This window comes from Conger conger, chromosome 3, assembly GCF_963514075.1.
Source record: "Conger conger chromosome 3, fConCon1.1, whole genome shotgun sequence".
In the NCBI taxonomy this organism is placed as follows: Eukaryota; Metazoa; Chordata; class Actinopteri; order Anguilliformes; family Congridae; genus Conger; species Conger conger.
In genome coordinates, this window is record NC_083762.1 from 76,161,778 (window position 1) to 76,180,418 (window position 18,641).

Below are 18,641 nucleotides of genomic sequence, written 5' to 3' on the forward strand. Positions count from 1 at the left end.
GATTTTATAGGCTTTGTAATTCGCCCTGCATAAAAGTATTAAGCCGTGGAATAGTGTACTGAACTGCACGACATTTGTGCAAATGATTGCCATTGCTTACGATGTCAACATAACATTACATTAACAGTTATTTAGCTGATACTTTTATCCAAAGCAGCTTTACAGTTCATTAGACTAAGCAGGGGACAATCCCCCTTTGAGCAATGCGGGGATAAGGGCCTTGCTCAAGGGCTCAACGGCTCCATAGATCTTATCACAGCTATACCGGGGCTTCAACTGCCAACCTTACCACTAGGCTACATAACCATTTCAGTTCTAGTTCTTGTCCACACCTGGAATATAAACTCTAATTATTTCTGCCATTTTTAAAATTTCTTTTTTTCTCTCCCCTCTCTTCCTTTTGTCTCAACCCCTCTCTCCTCATTGGCTAATCGAAGACATCACCGGGTACAGAGTGGCGTGCACTCCGACCAACGGGCAGCGTGGGAACTCTGTGGAGGAGTTTGTGAGCGCGGGGCAGAACTCCTGCACCCTGGAGAAGCTGGTGCCCGGCGTGGAGTACAACGTCAGCGTCTTCACCGTCAAAGACGACATGGAGAGCGAGCCGGCCTCCACCACGGTCACTCCAGGTACGTCTGCTCGGCCTCCACCTGGGAACCCCTGGGAAGTTATTGTTTCTGCTCTAGAAGTGACATTGGCAAATCTTGAACTCTCTCGCCTCATTTGCAATATTTGTGTTATTTAGCCAAAAAAAAAAAAAAAAAGGAAGTAAGATTTTAGGTCTAAATATGAGACACGTACTTCTTGAGATTGACTTATTTTTTGTTTTTCCAGTGTACAGCTTTTCCTTAACATTACTGGAGTTTAGCCAACGTTCCTATCTATGCAGACACAAGTATAGCCCGCGAGAGACGTCGCGTCCAAGAAGCACAGACTCCATTTTATGCGAGCATTCGGACAGAATAAAGGTCTCCAGTGTTACTGGAGCCAAAATATTCTGGCACCGGAGTAGTCATCTGATTTTTACACATCCTCCTTCCGTTTTTATCGTCAATGCCAGAGCATTTAAGCAGATTTTATAAGTGCAAGTTGGTTTTAAAAGTCTAAAGCGGCACTGGAACTATTAATCTCAGCAGAATGACTGGACCTGCCCTGCGTCCCTTAAAAACTGACCTGCCATGTATCCTGAAAGTAGTTCTACTTCTCCAGGAAAGCTCTAGCCTTGGCGACTACAAAAAGCTCATTTTTAACGCGGTCGATTGGCTATCCTTTTAATTTTTTAATGGTTTTTGTTTAAACCTCTCAAGACGGCAACAAAAGCTCAAACCTTTCTCAATTTAAGGCTTTTGTATTAATATTCTGTTGCTGACTTAGAATAGTGATGTGTTCCACCATTTTTAAGAGCATGGCCGTTTAATTTTAAGTCACTAAGCTTTTAGTTAATTGGATTGATTTTGGTAGAATGATATTCTATCCTATTAACTTAGACTTAGATTATTTCCTGTTGAGGTAAAGTAGACAGCAGCTTTCTAAGCTTGTCAGGGTAAAGCATTATATCACGCGCCCTGAATGTAAGTGTAACGGTGATCTCTGCTCTCCTGTCTCGTTTCCGTGGTTTTGTGTTTGTTTAGTTTTTTCTTGTTGTCCATTTTACGTGCCGTCCTAACCACCCCCCCCACCCGCCATGTCTGACCTGCCAGAAGTGCCTCAGCTCACGGACCTGGGCTTCGTGGACGTGACCGACACCACGATCGGCCTGAGATGGACGCCGCTCAACTTCACCGCCGTCACCGGCTACCGCATCACGGTGGTGGCCGCCGGCGAGAGTATGCCCATCTTTGAGGACACGGTGCAGCCCTCCACCGGCTACTACACCGTGAACGGCCTGGAGCCTGGCATCGACTACGACATCAGCGTCACCACCCTGACGGAGAGCGGCCAGAGCGAGCCCACCACCGTCACCCAGCAGACCGGTGAGTTTCCGTTGAGATTTGAATTTGTTTTTCCGTTGAGATTTGAATTTGTTTTTCCGTTTTTTTTTTTTTTTTTAAATTTTTTTTTAAATTTTTTTTTTTTTTTGTTTCAAATGGGAGTCACCCCAGTTGCCCTTTTAACAACACTCCTTGGTGGATGTTGTTCATCATCCCCTGTGACAGGATTATTGATTGTACCACTAATGGCATCCAGTGCCCTTCTACAGTAGCTGTGTTGATTCGTCCTTTTTAATAATGATAGTAATTTGTTATTTAGCAGATGCTTCTTTTACCCAAAGCGACTTACAGTTGATTAGACTAAGTAGGGCCTTGCTCAAGGGCCCAACAGCTGTGCGGAGCTTTTCGTGGCTACACTGGGGGTTGAACCACCAACCATCCAGGTTCCAGTAATCTTAGCCTGTAGGCTACAGGCTGAATTTTCATTCCCCCATTTGTTTTGAATGGAGTCACCCCAGTTGCCTTCTTAACAACATTCTTTGATTTGACTTTTTAATTACTCCCTGAGAATAATTAAGATGTTTATTGTACTTGGATCGTACCGCCGATAGCGTCCAGTGCCCTTTTAAAGTGGCTGTGTGTTGAGTCGCCCTTCTGTTTGTCTAGAATGTTCCGCAGCAGTGAATAGTTTCCATACCGGGGGGGCGACGTTCCGATGCCAAATGTTTATAGTTGGTGCGTGGTAAAGACTTGCAGCTCATTTCTTCAGCGGTCTCTCTATACTTCGAGCGCCGATCAGCGAATTTGAGATTCAGCCCTCCTAATCCCAGTATGAGTTCTGCTCATAACTACCTGTGTAATACACGCAGTGTACTGGTGTTGTCCTTACGGACTGCTGTGGGAACATCTGGACGCTGATTGAGATGATTTATTTCAGATGACGTGATTCACGGCGATGGGAAGGTTGCATCTGAAGCTGCCGGGTCTCTGTCTGGGAACGGTTTCCCCGAGGTGTAGCAGACGAGACGTAGACATCTGCGCTTTTTTTTTTTTGACCTTATCGCAGCAGTGCGAAGGAAGGGAGGGAGGGGGGGGTTGTGTTTTCAGGACCAGGTGGTTTTATTTTGCGAAACCCTAATTCGCTGCACGTCCAAACGATTACTTAATCGCAGTCCACAAGCTGGACCTCGTTTTCCTCCCATTAATCCTTTGTCCTCCCAGGGCTGTTGTTTCCACTCCACTCCAATGAAGCGGTGATGGATAGAGTGTATGTTTGCCAAGGTTTATACGTACGATATTTAGTGGACTCCGACCATCCTTAGTAACTCTGGCTTTGTGTTATTCTGTACCCCCCCCCCCCCCCCTCCCCTCAGCTGTTCCTGCCCCCACGAACCTGAATTTCGGAGAGGTGGGACCCGACACCATCGAGGTGACCTGGACCGCCCCGACCGTCGTCTCGCCCAATGACATCTCTCGCTTCATCGTGCGCTACCACCCCATCAACAACGACGATGACATCACCGAGCGCAACGTGGGGGGCGACACCAACAGCGTCGTTCTGCGCGGTAAGGGCACGTTAAACGCGTCTGTACGCGTGCTGCAGGCCACCATCCATAACCTCAGCCGGCGTGGGTCTTCAATTAAAAAACAAAACGTTTTGTCACACGGAGAGTGGTCACTGTGTGAAACGGCTTGCCCGGACATGTTGTGCAGGCAGGCAAAACTAATCTTGGTTTTAGGCAAACTAAGCATTAGGTACAGTTTAATGGTAAGAAAGGGCTATCGCTGGGCTGAATGGCCTTTTCTCATCATTATGTGACAATTAACATTATGTTTTGTTAACCTCAATACACATACGGTATATTGTTAATATTTTTGACATTGTATGACACTCATGTTCTTTTGTCATCGAAGACTCTTGTATTACGTCGAAAAAGAAATTAACTTTTTTTTTTTCCCAGCCGGGTCTCAGATGGAGGGTAACCTGCATATGGGATTTAATGGAGACCACTGTTGGGATTTAACTACCCTGTGTTTCTGTCTGACTGCGTTTCTGCTCCTCACAGACCTGCTGCCCAACACGGAGTATGTGGTGAGCGTGGTGTGCGTGTACGAGCAGCGGGAGAGCAAGCCCATCACCGGCACACACAAGACCAGTGAGTGCGGATTACCTGCGCCCGGTTTCACAAAGCTGGCTTACTGAGTTAGCTGGATTACCTGGGCCCTGTTCCAGAAAAGCAGGCTTACTGAGTTAGCTGGATTACCTGGGCCCTGTTCCAGAAAAGCAGGCTTACTGAGTTAGCTGGATAACTGGGCCCTGTTTCACAAAGCAGGGTTACTGAGTTAGCTGGATAACTGGGCCCTGTTTCACAATGCAGGGTTACTGAGTTAGCTGGATAACTGGGTCCTGTTTCACAAAGCAGGCTTACTGAGTTAGCTGGATAACTGGGCCTTGTTTCATAAAGCAGGCTTACTGAGTTAGCTGGATAACTGGGCCCTGTTCCACAAAGCAGGGTTACTGAGTTAGCTGGATTACCTGGGCCCTGTTTCACAAAGCAGGGTTGCTGAGTTAGCTGGATAACTGGGCTCTGTTTCACAAAGCAGGGTTACTGAGTTAGCTGGATAACTGTGCTCAGCAAAACCTGGAACAGCTCTTAATTTCAGTCCATGTTCCAGTTTTGGGAGGATTCTGGGTTTTACTCAGTGCAGTTATCCAGCCAACGGGCATCTGAGCCTGTGGGGGGGAATTGGTACTCTGCAGGATGACTGAACTGATTTACCCTCCCCCCCACTCTAGCCCTGGACTCACCCACGGGCCTGGACTTCTCGGAGGTGCTCACCAACTCCTTCACCGTCCACTGGGTGGCGCCACGCGCCGTCATCACCGGCTACAAGATCCGCTACCAGGCCGCCAGCGGCGGGCGCTCCAGGGAGGAGAGACTGCCCCCGTCCCGGAACCACTTCACCCTGACGGGCCTGGCCCCGGAGACGGAGTACATCATCCACATATTCGCCGTCAGCCGGTCCCTGGAGAGCCAGCCCCTCACGGGTCGCCAGGCAACCAGTACGTTCCGCTGTTGCTCCTGTGTCCGCTTTCCCCCCCCGGACCTCTGATCGATTTATTTTTTTATTGAAAAACGTTTTCTACATTTAACCCTTTAAGGTGCGAGGTCACATCTGATTTAGAATGCTCTCGACTCAACCTTCTAATGCTGATGTCACAATCACCGCTGGTCATCGACGGCAGTGGAGTTCCGCCTTCCAAAAAACCTGCTCTTCAGAAGGGTGAATGTTCTTGCTCCTTGTGTTCACTGTATCGTCGTCTCTCTCTCTCCCCAGTTTCCGACGCCCCCACCGACCTGGTTGTGACCACCTCCAGCCCCAGTAGCATTACCATCCGCTGGGACGCCCCCAGTGCCTCTGTGCGGTACTACAGGATCGCCCACGGGGAGACAGGTCTGTGGATCCGTTTTATTTTTCCACGCTCAATTAACGGGGCCAGGTGCCTCGGTAAACCCGCCGTGCAAATGCCCTCGTTTTAGAGTTTGTACCCAAACTGTTTCTGCCCCTCCCCTCGCCCTCAGGAGGCCACGACGCCCCCAAGGAGTTCACCGTGCCCGGCTCCCAGTCCTCCGCCGTCATCGGCAGCCTGCGGCCCGGCACAGAGTACACCATCACCGTGTACGCCGTGACCGGCCGGGGGGACAGCCCCGCCTCCAGCACCCCCGTCTACATCACCCACCGCACCGGTGAGGAGCCACCCGTTCATCGCACGCTACGTTTACCTTACCTTTTATTCACACCACGCTTTTATCACAAAAAAAATAATAAAATTGTTTTCCCCTTGCCATAAGGCTGACATGACACTGTCATACACGTGACATAACAGCTGTCACAAGATGGCATAACAACATCTGTCATAACCTTTGACGATAAAAGTATTGATAGTTTTATGTGATTTGACATTAACTGTCAGCTGTTATGTCATCTGTATAACAGTTTTTATGTCAGCCTTACGGGTAGGAGTTCAAGTTGGGACTCCGTTTTATGCGAGCAGTCGGACAGAATAAGTCTCCAGTGTTACTGGAGCCAAAATATTCTGGCACCGGAGTAGTCCTCTGATTTTTACACTTCCGTTTTTATCATCAATGCCAGAGCATTTAAGCAGCGATTTACTTAAATGCACCGATCTTGCGGGTCCCAGTCATTTGCAGCCTGTACTTTAACCGCTTTCACATACAGTGGACATGGGGCCCAGGACTTTCTTATGCTTTGTCGCAGAGATGCACTATTGGCATCATCATCATCATCTAGCCGCACAGGAAGTGTTAATGGTAAATGGTCGGCATTTATATAGCGCCTTTATCCAAAGTGCTGTACAATTGATACTTCTCATTCACCAATTCACACACACACACTCACACACCAACGGCGATTGGCTGCCAAGCAAGGCACCAACCAGCTCGTCAGGAGCATTTAGGGGGTTAGGCGTCTTGCTCAGGGGCACTTCGACACGCCCGGGGCGGGATTCGACCGGCAACCCTCCGACTGCCAGACGGCTGCTCTTACCGCCTGAGACAACGTCGCCCGCGACGTTTTAAAAACCCGTCACGACCTCTCTCGGCAGACATCGAGTCCCCGTCCGAGATGGAGGTGACGGACGTGAAGGACAGCGCCATCACCGTGCGCTGGAGCCCCGCCCAGGGCCCCGTGACCGGGTACCGCGTCACCGGCACCCCCAAGAACGGCCAGGGACCCACCTTCTCCGAAGTCGTCGCCCCCGGTAGGATCTCGTTTTGCACTTCATAACAGACAGCAAAAACCTCTCTCTGTCCCGCAACAATCCGCGTGTGCGAGGGAGGGAGAGGTTTAGCCGGGTTATTGTGCGTTTTGCCGTTCGTGTTTTGGTATTACGTTGCATTACGTTAATTATTGTACAGCTAAACAATGTTTTGGTACCGAGTGCCGGCCTGTCAACTGCATATTTTTAAACCCGAATTTAAGGACTATAAACACAGGCACAGGGTGAGCCAACATGTCAGTGAGCCTTTTTCAACAATAGATAGGGATTTACAAAGGTTTTGTAACAATGTTTTAACACAAAAATATTACGTATCGTACCTTTTTAAGTGCCCTGCCAGGTTAAATAAAGGTGAAATAAACGCTGGCTGTGGTACACTGCCTCGTCCGTGGACTGGCCGAGTGGAGCGAACAGCGTTCGGTACGGGAGTGCGTTCCTCCTCAGCCATCCCTTTCTGACGCCCCCCCTCCCTCCTTCTGCGTTCCAGACCAGACGGAGATCACCTTCTCGGGCCTGATGCCCACTGCTGAATACGAGCTGAGCGTGTTTGCCCTGGGCAAGGACGGCGAGAGTCCGCCCCTCGTGGAGACCGCAGTCACCTGTGAGCCCCCCCCCCCCGCCACCCCCTCTCAAACTCTAAACATTACCCACAATCCCCAGGGAGTGACACACCCAGTGCATTGTGCTGTAAAAACACAATTTTTTTTTTTTTTTCCCCACAGTAAAATGTTTATATTTGCATGCATTTCACATGATTTCACCGGTTCCTTTTTCGAAAACACTCAGTCATGGCATTGACTCACTATTTAACCGCCATCCCATAAAATAAGTGTTTATACAGTTTGTTTTCCATCATTAAATGGTTTTTCATTGGGAACATTGGGACCAGATTAGCGATCCCATTCTCAAATGCTTTCTGTTTACGGGTCCAAATCGCCTCTAACTAGCGTGCGCCCGGTGTGTCATTGTCCCCTGCACTCTTAACAAGTCTTAACAAGTATCTTAGACTTAATCTTATTTCTATGATTTTTTTTTTTTTTGCTAAATAAAATTGGCAGTTATTTTGACTCATTCACTTCACTCGTCAAGCAAACGATAACTTAAAACGTAAAGGTTAAAACTTTCTACTTGAGAGTGAGAAATGTGATCTTAAGTCTTTCGCTGTGTGGGCGTGCCGCGCCGCGTGCCTAGGTTCTAACCTGTCTTTAACCTCCCCCCGTCTCCCAGCTGTGGACCGGCCGAAGGACCTGACCTTCTCGGACGTGGACTCCACGTCCATGCGGATCTCCTGGGAGGCGCCCGACGGCGCGGTCACCGCGTACCGCATCCTGTACTCCAGCTCGGAGGAGGGCGAGCGGGAGCTCCGCCCGGCCCCCGACGGGGACGCCGAGACCGCCCTGCTGGAGGGCCTCCGCCCCGGCACCGAGTACACCGTGCGCGTCCTCGCCCTGCACGACCGCACCCCCAGCCCCGGCCTGGAGGGCACGCAGGCCACAGGTAACCGCGCCTGCCCGGGGGTCGCACCATTACAGTGACCTTTTACTTTAAAGGTGCGATAGGTAACCTAGGACTTCTAACGGTACAACAAACGCCTTCAAACCACAACACTGTTTATCCCACCCCCTTAAAAAGCTCTCTTACAAGAGACCTGACGGTTTGGAAGGGCAGCACATTTGGATTTAGGCTGTATGTAAACGCACACAAAAAGAATGAAGAGAAGCCGGATGTGCGGAAATACAACCCGGTGCAAAAGATGTTATCATACAGATTGCTGACATCTATTTTCATATTTTTATTTTTTTGGATCAAAACTTGTCCCTCGAATGACTGTAACATGTTGAACTGGTACTAGTTCCGAATATGCCGGAGCGCTGAATTTCCAGAGATTTTCAAAGTCATATGTGACCTACAAAGGTCCTACAAAATGTCCTACAATTTGCCGTTGTGTTTGTAGATGTGATTTTTAACATCTCTCTGGCCCCCCGCCTCTCCCGCAACAGCCATTCCCGCCCCCACGAACCTGAGTTTCAGTAACGTCAGCCCTTCAACCTTCACCATCACCTGGGACGCCCCCCAGGCCCAGCTTTCTGGGTACCGCGTGGTCGTCAACCCCAAGAACAAGAGCGGACCCACCAAAGAGATCAACCTGGCTCCTGACACCACCCAGGTGGTGGTCTCCTCACTCATGGTAACGTATTCCTTTTATGACGATCAAAATAATAAAAAATAATTTTCCAACATTGACCTCGTCAGAGACATTTCCATGGTGTGTAAAATCCAGCTATGACCGGCTTGAAATGAGCAGCTACCAGCTGTGTCAAAACGCATATGTAACTTGATCTGGTCAAACCATGTTGAGTATGGAGCTGGTCTGAACTTGTCAACCGGCTACCGGCTGCCTAGCTTGAGTGTGTTTTTTTAAAATTTATTTTTATTGAATTAATTAATTAATTTATTTATTTATTTTCCCCCCAGCCGGGTTGTTCATGGTTTGGTTCTTTTCATAATTCCCCAGCGACTGCTGTTGTATTTTCCAGCGTTCTGTGTCGTAAAGGAGCTCTGTTGAGGACATAATAAGAGGCAGAGTTGAGTTTCTGTTTAGCTTAACCTCAGCACTGAGGCCTGCCCCACCAAGGGGGTAGTGAAGCCACCGTCCACGTCAGGCTTGTAATTCCCCCCCCGCTAGTGGGTGGATCAAAGTACGGACTCGCTGCCAAGGACTCCCTTCAGACGCTACGCTGAGAAATTGCAAACCCTTGGGGTTCGATTTTAGCTGCCCTGCTTGTCTTGTGGGATTGTTTGTAGTTATTATCTGTGTCGTGTCCCCGCTTGATGATGTCATCGGCATGCACCGCTGCAGGTTGCCACGACGTATGAGGTCCAGGTGTACGCCCTGAAGGACACTCTAACGAGCCGCCCTCTTCAGGAGGAGATCACTACCCTGGACAGTAAGTAATATTATTAATTGTATGCTTGCTGACACTTTTTTTTTTAAGGGGGGCATTAACCCTTTCCATCCCGAGCCAAATATGAAGAAAGTTCCACCCAAATCCCACCCAAACATGTAGAAAGTTGAGAGAATTTAGCAGGGTTTTAATGGGGGCTCATAACGATAGTATAGCAGCCATTTTGATTGGTTGAAAAGGTAGGAGGTCGAGAGTGCCATATAGTCTATATCCATGTACACTCCGCCGTAAATGCCGTGAGTGGTCAGCATTTGTATAGCGTCTTTATCCCAAGCGCTGTACAATTGATGCTTCTCATTCACCCATTCACACACACACACTTGCACACCAACGGCGATTGGCCGCCATGCAAGGCACCGACCAGCTTGTCAGGAGCATTTGGGGGGGGTTGATCAGGCGTCTTGCTCAGGGACACTTCGACACAGCCCGGGCGGGAATCGAACCGGCAACCCCCCCCCACCCTCCCAACAGCCATACGACCGCTCTCACCTCCTGAGCCAATGCTGCCCCCGTTCTGTGAAGTTTACCACGCTGGAGTCTCCTATCGCGTTTAGGCCTCTACACTCTCACTGGTATTGCACTACGACATGCTTATTACACTACGCCCCTGACACTCACTTGTGTTATTAGCCTGTTTATTACACTCAAGCGTTTGTCGCTTCCTGCCGTTTCAGCCATCAGCCCCCCTCGCCGTGTCCGGATCACGGACGTCAAAGACTCCTCCATCACGCTCACCTGGCGCTCCAAGGTGGAGACCATCTCCGGCTTCCTCATCGACGCCACCCCCACCAGCAGCAGCCACGAGCCCATCCGACGAACCATCTCCCCTGACCTCCGCTCCTACACCCTTACTGGTATTTCCCCCATTACACTTTATTACATGCTTATTACGCTAGGCGCCTGCACTCTCACTTGTATCATCAGCCTGTTATTACATGATTACATGCTTATTGCACTAGGCCCCAACACACCGGTAATTACCATGTTATTACACTCAAGCCCTCTGCTGCTGTGTAGACTCAATTACATGCTTACTACACAAATGCTCTCTCCTACTGTAGTGGGTTCCAACGCAGTTCTTGTAGATCTGCCGTCCCGCAGGTTTTCACCCTAGGGTTGAGAGCCACTGTTCTACGGGTTAGGCCAGGGCTACTCGACTCCACGTCCTGCGGGCCACAGTGTCTGCAGGTATCCGCTCCAAGCATGCGCTACACCACCTGATTTCACCAATGACCTTGCTTACTGAACCAAGGAGGTAGAATATTCGGTGAAATCAGGTGGCGTAGCGTACGGTCGGAGCGAATGCCTGCAGACACTGCGGCCCGCAGGGCCTGGAGTTGAGTAGCGCTGATATAGGCTACTGTTAGCCTTTTAATAGGGTAGTGCTTCAGATGCTACGGGCTGGTTGTAGGATTGCAGAGACTGGGCTCATTGTTGTAACTGGTTGATCTCTTCCAGGTCTGCAGCCAGGCACCATCTACACCATCCTCTTCTACACCCTGAACGGAGAGGCCCGAAGTGCCCCCTTCACTCTCACCACCAGCACAAGTACGTAACGCGTCCCAAAATGATGTGTGATGTGTCAAAATGATGAGTGATGCACTGACGTTTCAGTTTGTCTGTCTTCAACCAATTCAGTCCCAAGAGTGCCATATGACGACTGTAAAATCCCACAAGACGCTCAACCCTTCTCATTTTCAAATAATCACGTAATCACGATGACAGCTATGCAACTATATTGAGCTCCGATTGAAACCGACTAAATTTTCTACATTTTCTCAATTCTCTCAACCAAAGCCAAAACCCCTTCATATAGGGCTTGGGACTGAAAGGGTTAGGCCCAGCACACTAGAGTTGGTGCTGTTACTTGACAGGACAGTGCGGTGCGGTCAGTGCGGTTGAGGTTTGAACGTTTTTTTGCAGTCAAACCGTCGGTGGAGGGTCCCACCAACATCCGCTTCACCTCGCTGACCCCCAACGCCATCTCGTTTACCTGGGACGCCCCCCGCACCCGAATCACCGGCTACTTCATCACCTACGAGGAGTCGGGCGGCTCCCCCCGGGAGCTGACCCCACGACCTCACGCCGGAATGAACTACGCCACCATCTCGGGTACCGGCCTGCGTCTCTCTCTCTCTCTCACAAATGCCGCGCTGTCGTCCGATTCCTAATGGGTTCCTCATAACCTCTGAGCTCCTGTAAACTACTGTACTCCTACTGTAATCATCCTGTAAACATGGAAAACATGTTGGGGGCAGCCTGTAGCCTAGTGGCTAAGGTGCATGCATGAGATCCGGAAAGGTTGGTGGTTCAAGCCCCGGTGCAGCCGCGTTAAGTTGCACACAACTGTTGGGCCCTTGAGCAAGGTCCCTAACCCTGTATTGGCCCCTGGGGGGCTGCACTGTGGCTGCCCATGGCTCCTCAGTTCCTCAGCACCTCAGCACCTTACCCTCAGGATGGGTAAAATGCAGAGGACTGATTACCCCAGAGGGTTCAGTGAAGTTTACCTTCGGAAAGGGTACTCCGGTGTCCTCCCACACTGGAAGACCTGTATTTCAGATTATGTATTACCCCCACCATGTCGCTGGCCTCAGAACTAGAGTCGGTCCCCGGGCGCTGCACTGTGGCTACCCACTGCTCCTAAGATGGGTTAAATGCTGTTCAATAAAGTGTAAAATAAAAGAAACCCCATTGTAAAGCATTATTGAATTTGATGCTAATTTGTCTTTTTGCGACGTTTGGTTTGATGCGCTGCTGTCGTCTTTGTGCTCAGGGCTGAAGCCTGGCACTGAGTACATCATCAAGATCATCACCCTCCTGGGGGCCCAGCGAAGCAGCCCTCTGGTGGGCAAGGCAAGAACCCGTAAGTACAGACATGTACACGCTCTCTCACACACACACACACGCGCGCACACACACAAACCCAACACACAAACCAACATGCACACACACATACACACATCCTTTTTTTGCTGAAAAGGGTAAGGGTTGGCAAAAAAAGATGTTAAAGCCAGCACCATTTCGGCACCAGGGGAAAGGTACAGCTTTTCAGGTAATCAAAAGTGCTCTTGCTGCAGCAAGTTCACTTTGGAGGCCAGCTAATCTTACCCAAGTAACTACTCCCCAAGTGCTTTTTAACAAAGCATTTACTTTTGAATGGCTGTATATAAAAAAATTAAAAAAATTTAAAAAAAAATATTCAAAAGTGAATGTTGGCCAGCTTGGCTCCGCTGAATCCAGCAGAGATGGCGGTCCTGATGGATTCGCACTTCCGCCCCCCCCCCCCCCCCACTGCTGGGGGCGCTGTGGCTAACGCAGGCCGTCCCTAACGCGCGCTTTGCCTCCTAACCCGTCTCTCCGCTAGAACCCGAGCCCCTGCTGCCCGTCCTGCCCGCCCTGCCTGTCCCCCACCGGCCCGGCCCGGACATTCTGGACGTGCCCGAAACCGACTTGGACCAGAACCGCGTGCAGCTTGTCGGCACGAACGGGCACGACATGCTGGGACAGCAAGGCCAGCACATCTACACAGAGTACCAGAGCCAGGGGAACGGGCCCCAAATCACCTTCACCGAACTGGGCCCCGACAGGGAGCTGGTGCCCCTGGTGCGGGTCGGTGACGGGCCCGTGCTGGCCTATCCCTTTGGTTTTCCAGAGAACGAAACGGGAATGCCGCAGGAGTCCCAGACCCAGACCACCGTCTCCTGGCAACCGTACCAGCAGAGCTCCGAGTACCTGCTGTCCTGCCAGCCTGTCACCCAGCAGAACGAGAAGCTGTTCCAGGTACGTAGTATACACACACACTCACCACAACGAGAAGCTGTTCCAGGTACGTACGTGCACACACACACACGCACACACACACACACACACACACACACACACACCACAATGAGTAGCTGTTCCAGGTACGTACGTGCACACACACACACGCACACACACACGCACCACAATGAGAAGCTGTTCCAGGTACATACGTACACACACACACACACACACACACACACACACCACAACAAGAAGGCAGAAGGCGTTCCAGGTACGTATGTACATACATGCATACACACACACCACTACGAGAAGGTGTTCCAGGTACATACACACACACTACAGTCAGGTGCAAACCCTATCAAACACAGTGTACACACACACACACACACACACACACACACACAGAAATAAAAAAACCTACTCTTCAAAGTTCTTAGTGCGAAAGGATCTAGGATTTTGCTGTATGATGTAATCAGCAGCCAGGATTCCCTCTGTGTTTCTGACCCGCCTCTCCGAACTTTCCTCCTCCCACCAGATGCGCCTCCCCGGCACCTCCACCAGCGCCACCCTCGTGGGCCTGACCTCCGGAGCCTCCTACAACGTCATCGTGGAGGCCATCAAAGAGGGGCTGAAACGCAAGATCCTGGAGGAGATGATCACCGTCAGCAACACCGGTAACCAAACGGGCTTTACACTGAGGCTGATTCTGAAACGAATTACTGCCACTCCAGTCCTTAACCATAACCGTTTTAGATTCAAATACTTTTCTACACCTTACTGAGCCTGTCTGGAGTAGTGGAACCTATGAAATGCTCCTCAAAACGTGCAAAACCTGCCTTCTGGTCCTCTCGGTTGGCTCCGTTGCACCAGACAGGATCAGTCGAGCACAGAAAAGTATTCGAATCCAAAATGGTTACATGCTTGGCCCAGGTCTGATGCACACTAATTTTAAAATGAATAATTACTGTATTTTCCTCTGTTCATGGTAAATGGTAAATGGTTGGCATTCATATAGCGCCTTTATCCAAAGCGCTGTTCAAACACCCATTCACACACCAGTGCCATGCGAGGCACCAACCAGCTCATCAGGAGCACTTGGGGGTTAGGCTTCTTGCTCAGGGACAGTTCGACACACCCAGGGTGGGGGATCGAACCGGCAACCCTCCGACTGCCGGACTGCTCTTACTGCCTGAGCCAATATCACCCCCCTGGTCACGTGTGTTGATGTGCATTTGTTTAATTACTTTAATTACTTTAATGAGTTGATTTTTTTAAATGGCTGTTTCGCGCCTCCCCTCTCCAGTTCCAGGGAACGTGCCCTCCAAGGACGTGTGTTACGACACCTTCACGGCGACCTACCACGACGTGGGAGACGAGTGGGAGCGCATGTCCGACACGGGCTTCAAGCTCTGGTGCAAGTGCCTGGGACTCGGGAGCGGCCATTTTAGATGCGATTCCTCCAGTGAGTGGCACACCTATCCCATCATGCACCCCGCGTCACCTTCACCGCCTTCCTGTCCCAATTGGTCTTGGGGCGGGGGCTCATTTGAAGGGGCCTCCTAGCTGCGGCTTCTTCTCACACCTAGAAGGCACATTTAACGGATAGGAATTTTTCTTAAAGATGGTGGACCTCAAGACGATTTCCAGGTCTGGCAGAGAGCAAGGAGTTAGGTGGTGGGGAAAAATAAGTGATTGAAAAGAGCCTTTAGAAAGGTCTTCTTACCCCATTCATAAATCAAACCAAGCGCAGTAAGAAAGACCCGTCAAAATGCTGATTGTGTATTGCGTCCAGTGCAATTTTACCCATGCTTAATTTAACGTTGTGTCACTGTTGTCAGCATACTTGCTTTTAAACATGCTGTTGTCAACATGTTTTTTTTTCAACTACTTTACCTGTTTAGCAGACAATGCAATTACCAAGGCTTTTGTGTTTCTCTGGGATCTTGTGGTGATTTCATTGGTCAACGGTCATGTGACTACCGAGTGGGGGTGGATTGGCTCTCCAGGAATATAACCAGGAACCCTCTCTTCTCCCCCCCCAAACAGAGTGGTGTCATGACAACGGGCAGAACTACCGCATCGATGAGAAGTGGGACCGCAAGGCGGAGAACGGTCACATGATGAGCTGCACCTGTCTAGGCAACGGGAAGGGCGAGTTCAAGTGCGAGCCACGTGAGTTGTTATTATTATTATTATTATTATTATTATTATTATTAATAATTTGTTATTCAGCTGATTCTTTTATCCAAAGCAACTTACAGTTGATTAGACTAAGCAGGAGGCAATCCCCACTGGATAAATGTGGGCATTAGGGGCCTTGCTCAAGGGCCCCGCAACTGTTCTGGCTACACCGGGGCTTGAACCACCAACCATCCGGGGCCCATTCAGGCACCTTAGCCACCATGTTCTCGGCACTAGAAATGCATAATGTTGTTGACCGTGAAGCATATGGCAGTCTCTGGGAACTTACTGCTGGGGAAGTTTTGACTTGCAGAACCCGGTTGTTATTGCGAACGGGCACAATGCCCCTCTCAGTGATGATGATGATGAGGATGATGATGATGTTGTTGATTATGGCCAAGGGTCTTTGTGTAGCCTTCTGTCGGATGTAGATGTTTGATTAACCCCCCGTTGTCCCTGTGTTCAGATGAGGCCACCTGCTATGATAACGGGAAGGTGTACCAGGTGGGGAACCAGTGGCAGAAGGAGTACTTGGGAGCCATTTGCACCTGCACTTGTCACGGCGGACAGCAGGTAAAAACCAGTGCACCTCCACGGGTGAATGTGGGTGTGTAGTGGGGTTTCCATCCAGCCGTTTTTTAAAGCCCAAAAAAGAAAAGGTCACTCTTTTGATGACATCATGCTGTTGCGTCCTCTTCTGAATATTCACGTAACAGCAGCTGATGGAAACACACACCGATTCACGTTTACTTTTTGCCGACTTTTCGGAAATTCCACTCAACATTTGCGAAACATTTGAAACTTAATGACTCCACCAGCAAGTGTGAACGTCGCGCAGGTGTGTGACTGTAGGTGTGTGAACGTCGCGCAGGTGTGTGAACGTCACGCAGGTGTGTGACTAGGCGTGTGAACGTCGCACAGGTGTGTGACTGCAGGTGTGTGAACGTCGCGCAGGTGTGTGACTGCAGGTGTGTGAACGTTGTACAGGTGTGTGAACGTTGCGCAGGTGTGAACGTCGCACAGGTGTGTGACTGCAGGTGTGTGAACGTCACGCAGGTGTGTGACTGCAGGTGTGTGAACATCACGCAGGTGTGTGACTGCAGGTGTGTGAGCGTGGCGCAGGTGTGTGAACGTCGCGCAGGTGTGTGAACGTCACACAGGTGTGTGACTGCTGCGTTGTCCCCTCAGGGTTGGCGCTGTGAGAACTGCCGTCGGCCGGGCGCTGATCTGGACGTGGACCTGGTGCAGCCCGTACACACGGACCTGTACGACCGCTACAGGGAGAACACCCTGCGCAAACTGGTGAGCACTGCTCCCCGTTACTGTTTCTGCTCCTGAACAGCGCCCCTCTCCACACTCTACTGTTTCTGTTCCTCAACTCTACTCTGCAAACCCCACGGCCCTGCAAACTGCTTCCGTGGGTAGTATTCAAACGACACAAACGAAACAAAATTTTTCATGTCTAATTTTGCACCTAAATAACTCCACTATAAATGGTAGCCACATCTCAACTAAGCTTGGAAACCTGAGCCCCGTTCCACAAAGCAGGATTATTGAGCTAGCTGGATAACTGTACTGAGTAAAACCAGGAATGGTCCTTTTTACTTCAGTCCATGTTCCAGATTTTGGTGGAGTCTGCGTTTTCCAGCGTAATCCTGCTTTGTAGAACAGGTCCCAGATTTTGAGAGCTCTGGATTTTACTTGATAATCTTTGTGGAAAAACAGGAAACGGGGCCCTGGTCATGTCAGTGGACTAAAATCAACAAGCACCATCTAATCAAGAAATAAAGAAGCTGGAACATACATTGTATAAAAATCAAAAGTGAATTAAAAGTGAATTAGAAGTGTTTTTTATTTAATATTTTATTTCATACGACGTATAAAAATGTGATCTCACCAGAATTGTAAAGAAATGGCTTGTATGTTTAACCATTGCAGTCTCACTGAAAGGATTGTGGACTAAACCAAAACAAAAAGGGGGGGGGGGGGGGTCCGGGGGTGCTGAAATGCAGAAACCTATCATGTGATGTAAGATATAAAAATGGAAAGGTCCACGGGAACTGAGTGCCGTGTGTTTTTCCGGCAGAATATTCAATGCCCCATTGAGTGCCTGAGGCCGGAGCTCCTTGCAGACGCCCAAAACCCGAGAGAGTGAACGGAGACCCCCCCCGTCCGTCCGTCCATCCGTCGGTCGGTCCATCCTACCCCTGCTCCCCAGCTATGTACCGTGCCGGTGATGTTGAGGAGGCCGCCCCTCACCCCAGACTGTACCAATAACGCCCTCTGTGCCTTATTCTCCTACACCCTCTCACCCCAGACTGTACCAATAACACCCTCTGTGCCTTATCCTCTCACCCCAGACTGTACCAATAACACCCTCTGTGCCTTATTCTCCTACACCTCTCACCCCAGACTGTACCAATAACACCCTCTGTGCCTTATTCTCCTACACCTCTCACCCCAGACTGTACCAATAACACCCTCTGTGCCTTATTCTCCAACACCCTCTCATCCCAGACTGTGCCTTATTTTCCTACACCTCTCACCCCAGACTGTACCAATAACACCCTCTGTGCCTTATTCTCCTACACCCTCTCACCCCAGACTGTACCAATAACACCCTCTGTGCCTTATTCTCCTACACCCTCTCATCCCAGACTGTACCAATAACACCCTCTGTGCCTTATTCTCCTACACCCTCTCATCCCAGACTGTACCAATAACACCCTCTGTGCCTTATTCTCCTATACCTCTCACCCCAGACTGTACCAATAACACCCTCTGTGCCTTGTTCTCCTACACCCTCTCATCCCAGACTGTACCAATAACACCCTCTGTGCCTTATTCTCCTACACCTCTCACCCCAGACTGTACCAATAACACCCTCTGTGCCTTATTCTCCTACACCCTCTCACCCCAGACTGTACCAATAACACCCTCTGTGCCTTATTCTCTAAACCCCCCCCCCACCTCTCACCCCAGACTGTACCAATA

The 18,641-nt window shown here is 50.0% G+C and overlaps 1 protein-coding gene across 2 annotated transcripts in view; it reads left to right on the forward strand.

Annotated features, from left to right (window-relative positions):
• Positions 1 to 18,166, forward strand: part of LOC133124602 (fibronectin-like) — a 39,962-nt gene extending 21,796 nt beyond the window's left edge. The window contains exons 24-46 of one of the 2 annotated variants that reach the window (XM_061235936.1): positions 438 to 629; positions 1,701 to 1,973; positions 3,305 to 3,496; positions 3,998 to 4,087; positions 4,729 to 4,995; positions 5,271 to 5,387; positions 5,516 to 5,680; positions 6,559 to 6,714; positions 7,220 to 7,333; positions 7,960 to 8,229; positions 8,733 to 8,920; positions 9,593 to 9,680; positions 10,373 to 10,552; positions 11,157 to 11,246; positions 11,622 to 11,810; positions 12,472 to 12,561; positions 13,063 to 13,478; positions 14,002 to 14,140; positions 14,770 to 14,928; positions 15,513 to 15,638; positions 16,114 to 16,220; positions 16,836 to 16,949; positions 17,734 to 18,166. In XM_061235936.1, coding sequence (XP_061091920.1) covers positions 438 to 629; positions 1,701 to 1,973; positions 3,305 to 3,496; positions 3,998 to 4,087; positions 4,729 to 4,995; positions 5,271 to 5,387; positions 5,516 to 5,680; positions 6,559 to 6,714; positions 7,220 to 7,333; positions 7,960 to 8,229; positions 8,733 to 8,920; positions 9,593 to 9,680; positions 10,373 to 10,552; positions 11,157 to 11,246; positions 11,622 to 11,810; positions 12,472 to 12,561; positions 13,063 to 13,478; positions 14,002 to 14,140; positions 14,770 to 14,928; positions 15,513 to 15,638; positions 16,114 to 16,220; positions 16,836 to 16,949; positions 17,734 to 17,802 — 3,791 coding nt within the window. In that variant the 3' untranslated portion in view covers positions 17,803 to 18,166. The remainder of the gene's footprint in view (positions 1 to 437; positions 630 to 1,700; positions 1,974 to 3,304; positions 3,497 to 3,997; positions 4,088 to 4,728; positions 4,996 to 5,270; positions 5,388 to 5,515; positions 5,681 to 6,558; positions 6,715 to 7,219; positions 7,334 to 7,959; positions 8,230 to 8,732; positions 8,921 to 9,592; positions 9,681 to 10,372; positions 10,553 to 11,156; positions 11,247 to 11,621; positions 11,811 to 12,471; positions 12,562 to 13,062; positions 13,479 to 14,001; positions 14,141 to 14,769; positions 14,929 to 15,512; positions 15,639 to 16,113; positions 16,221 to 16,835; positions 16,950 to 17,733) is intronic. The other variant, XM_061235937.1, reaches the window with a different exon arrangement.
• Positions 18,167 to 18,641: the final 475 nt, after the last annotated feature.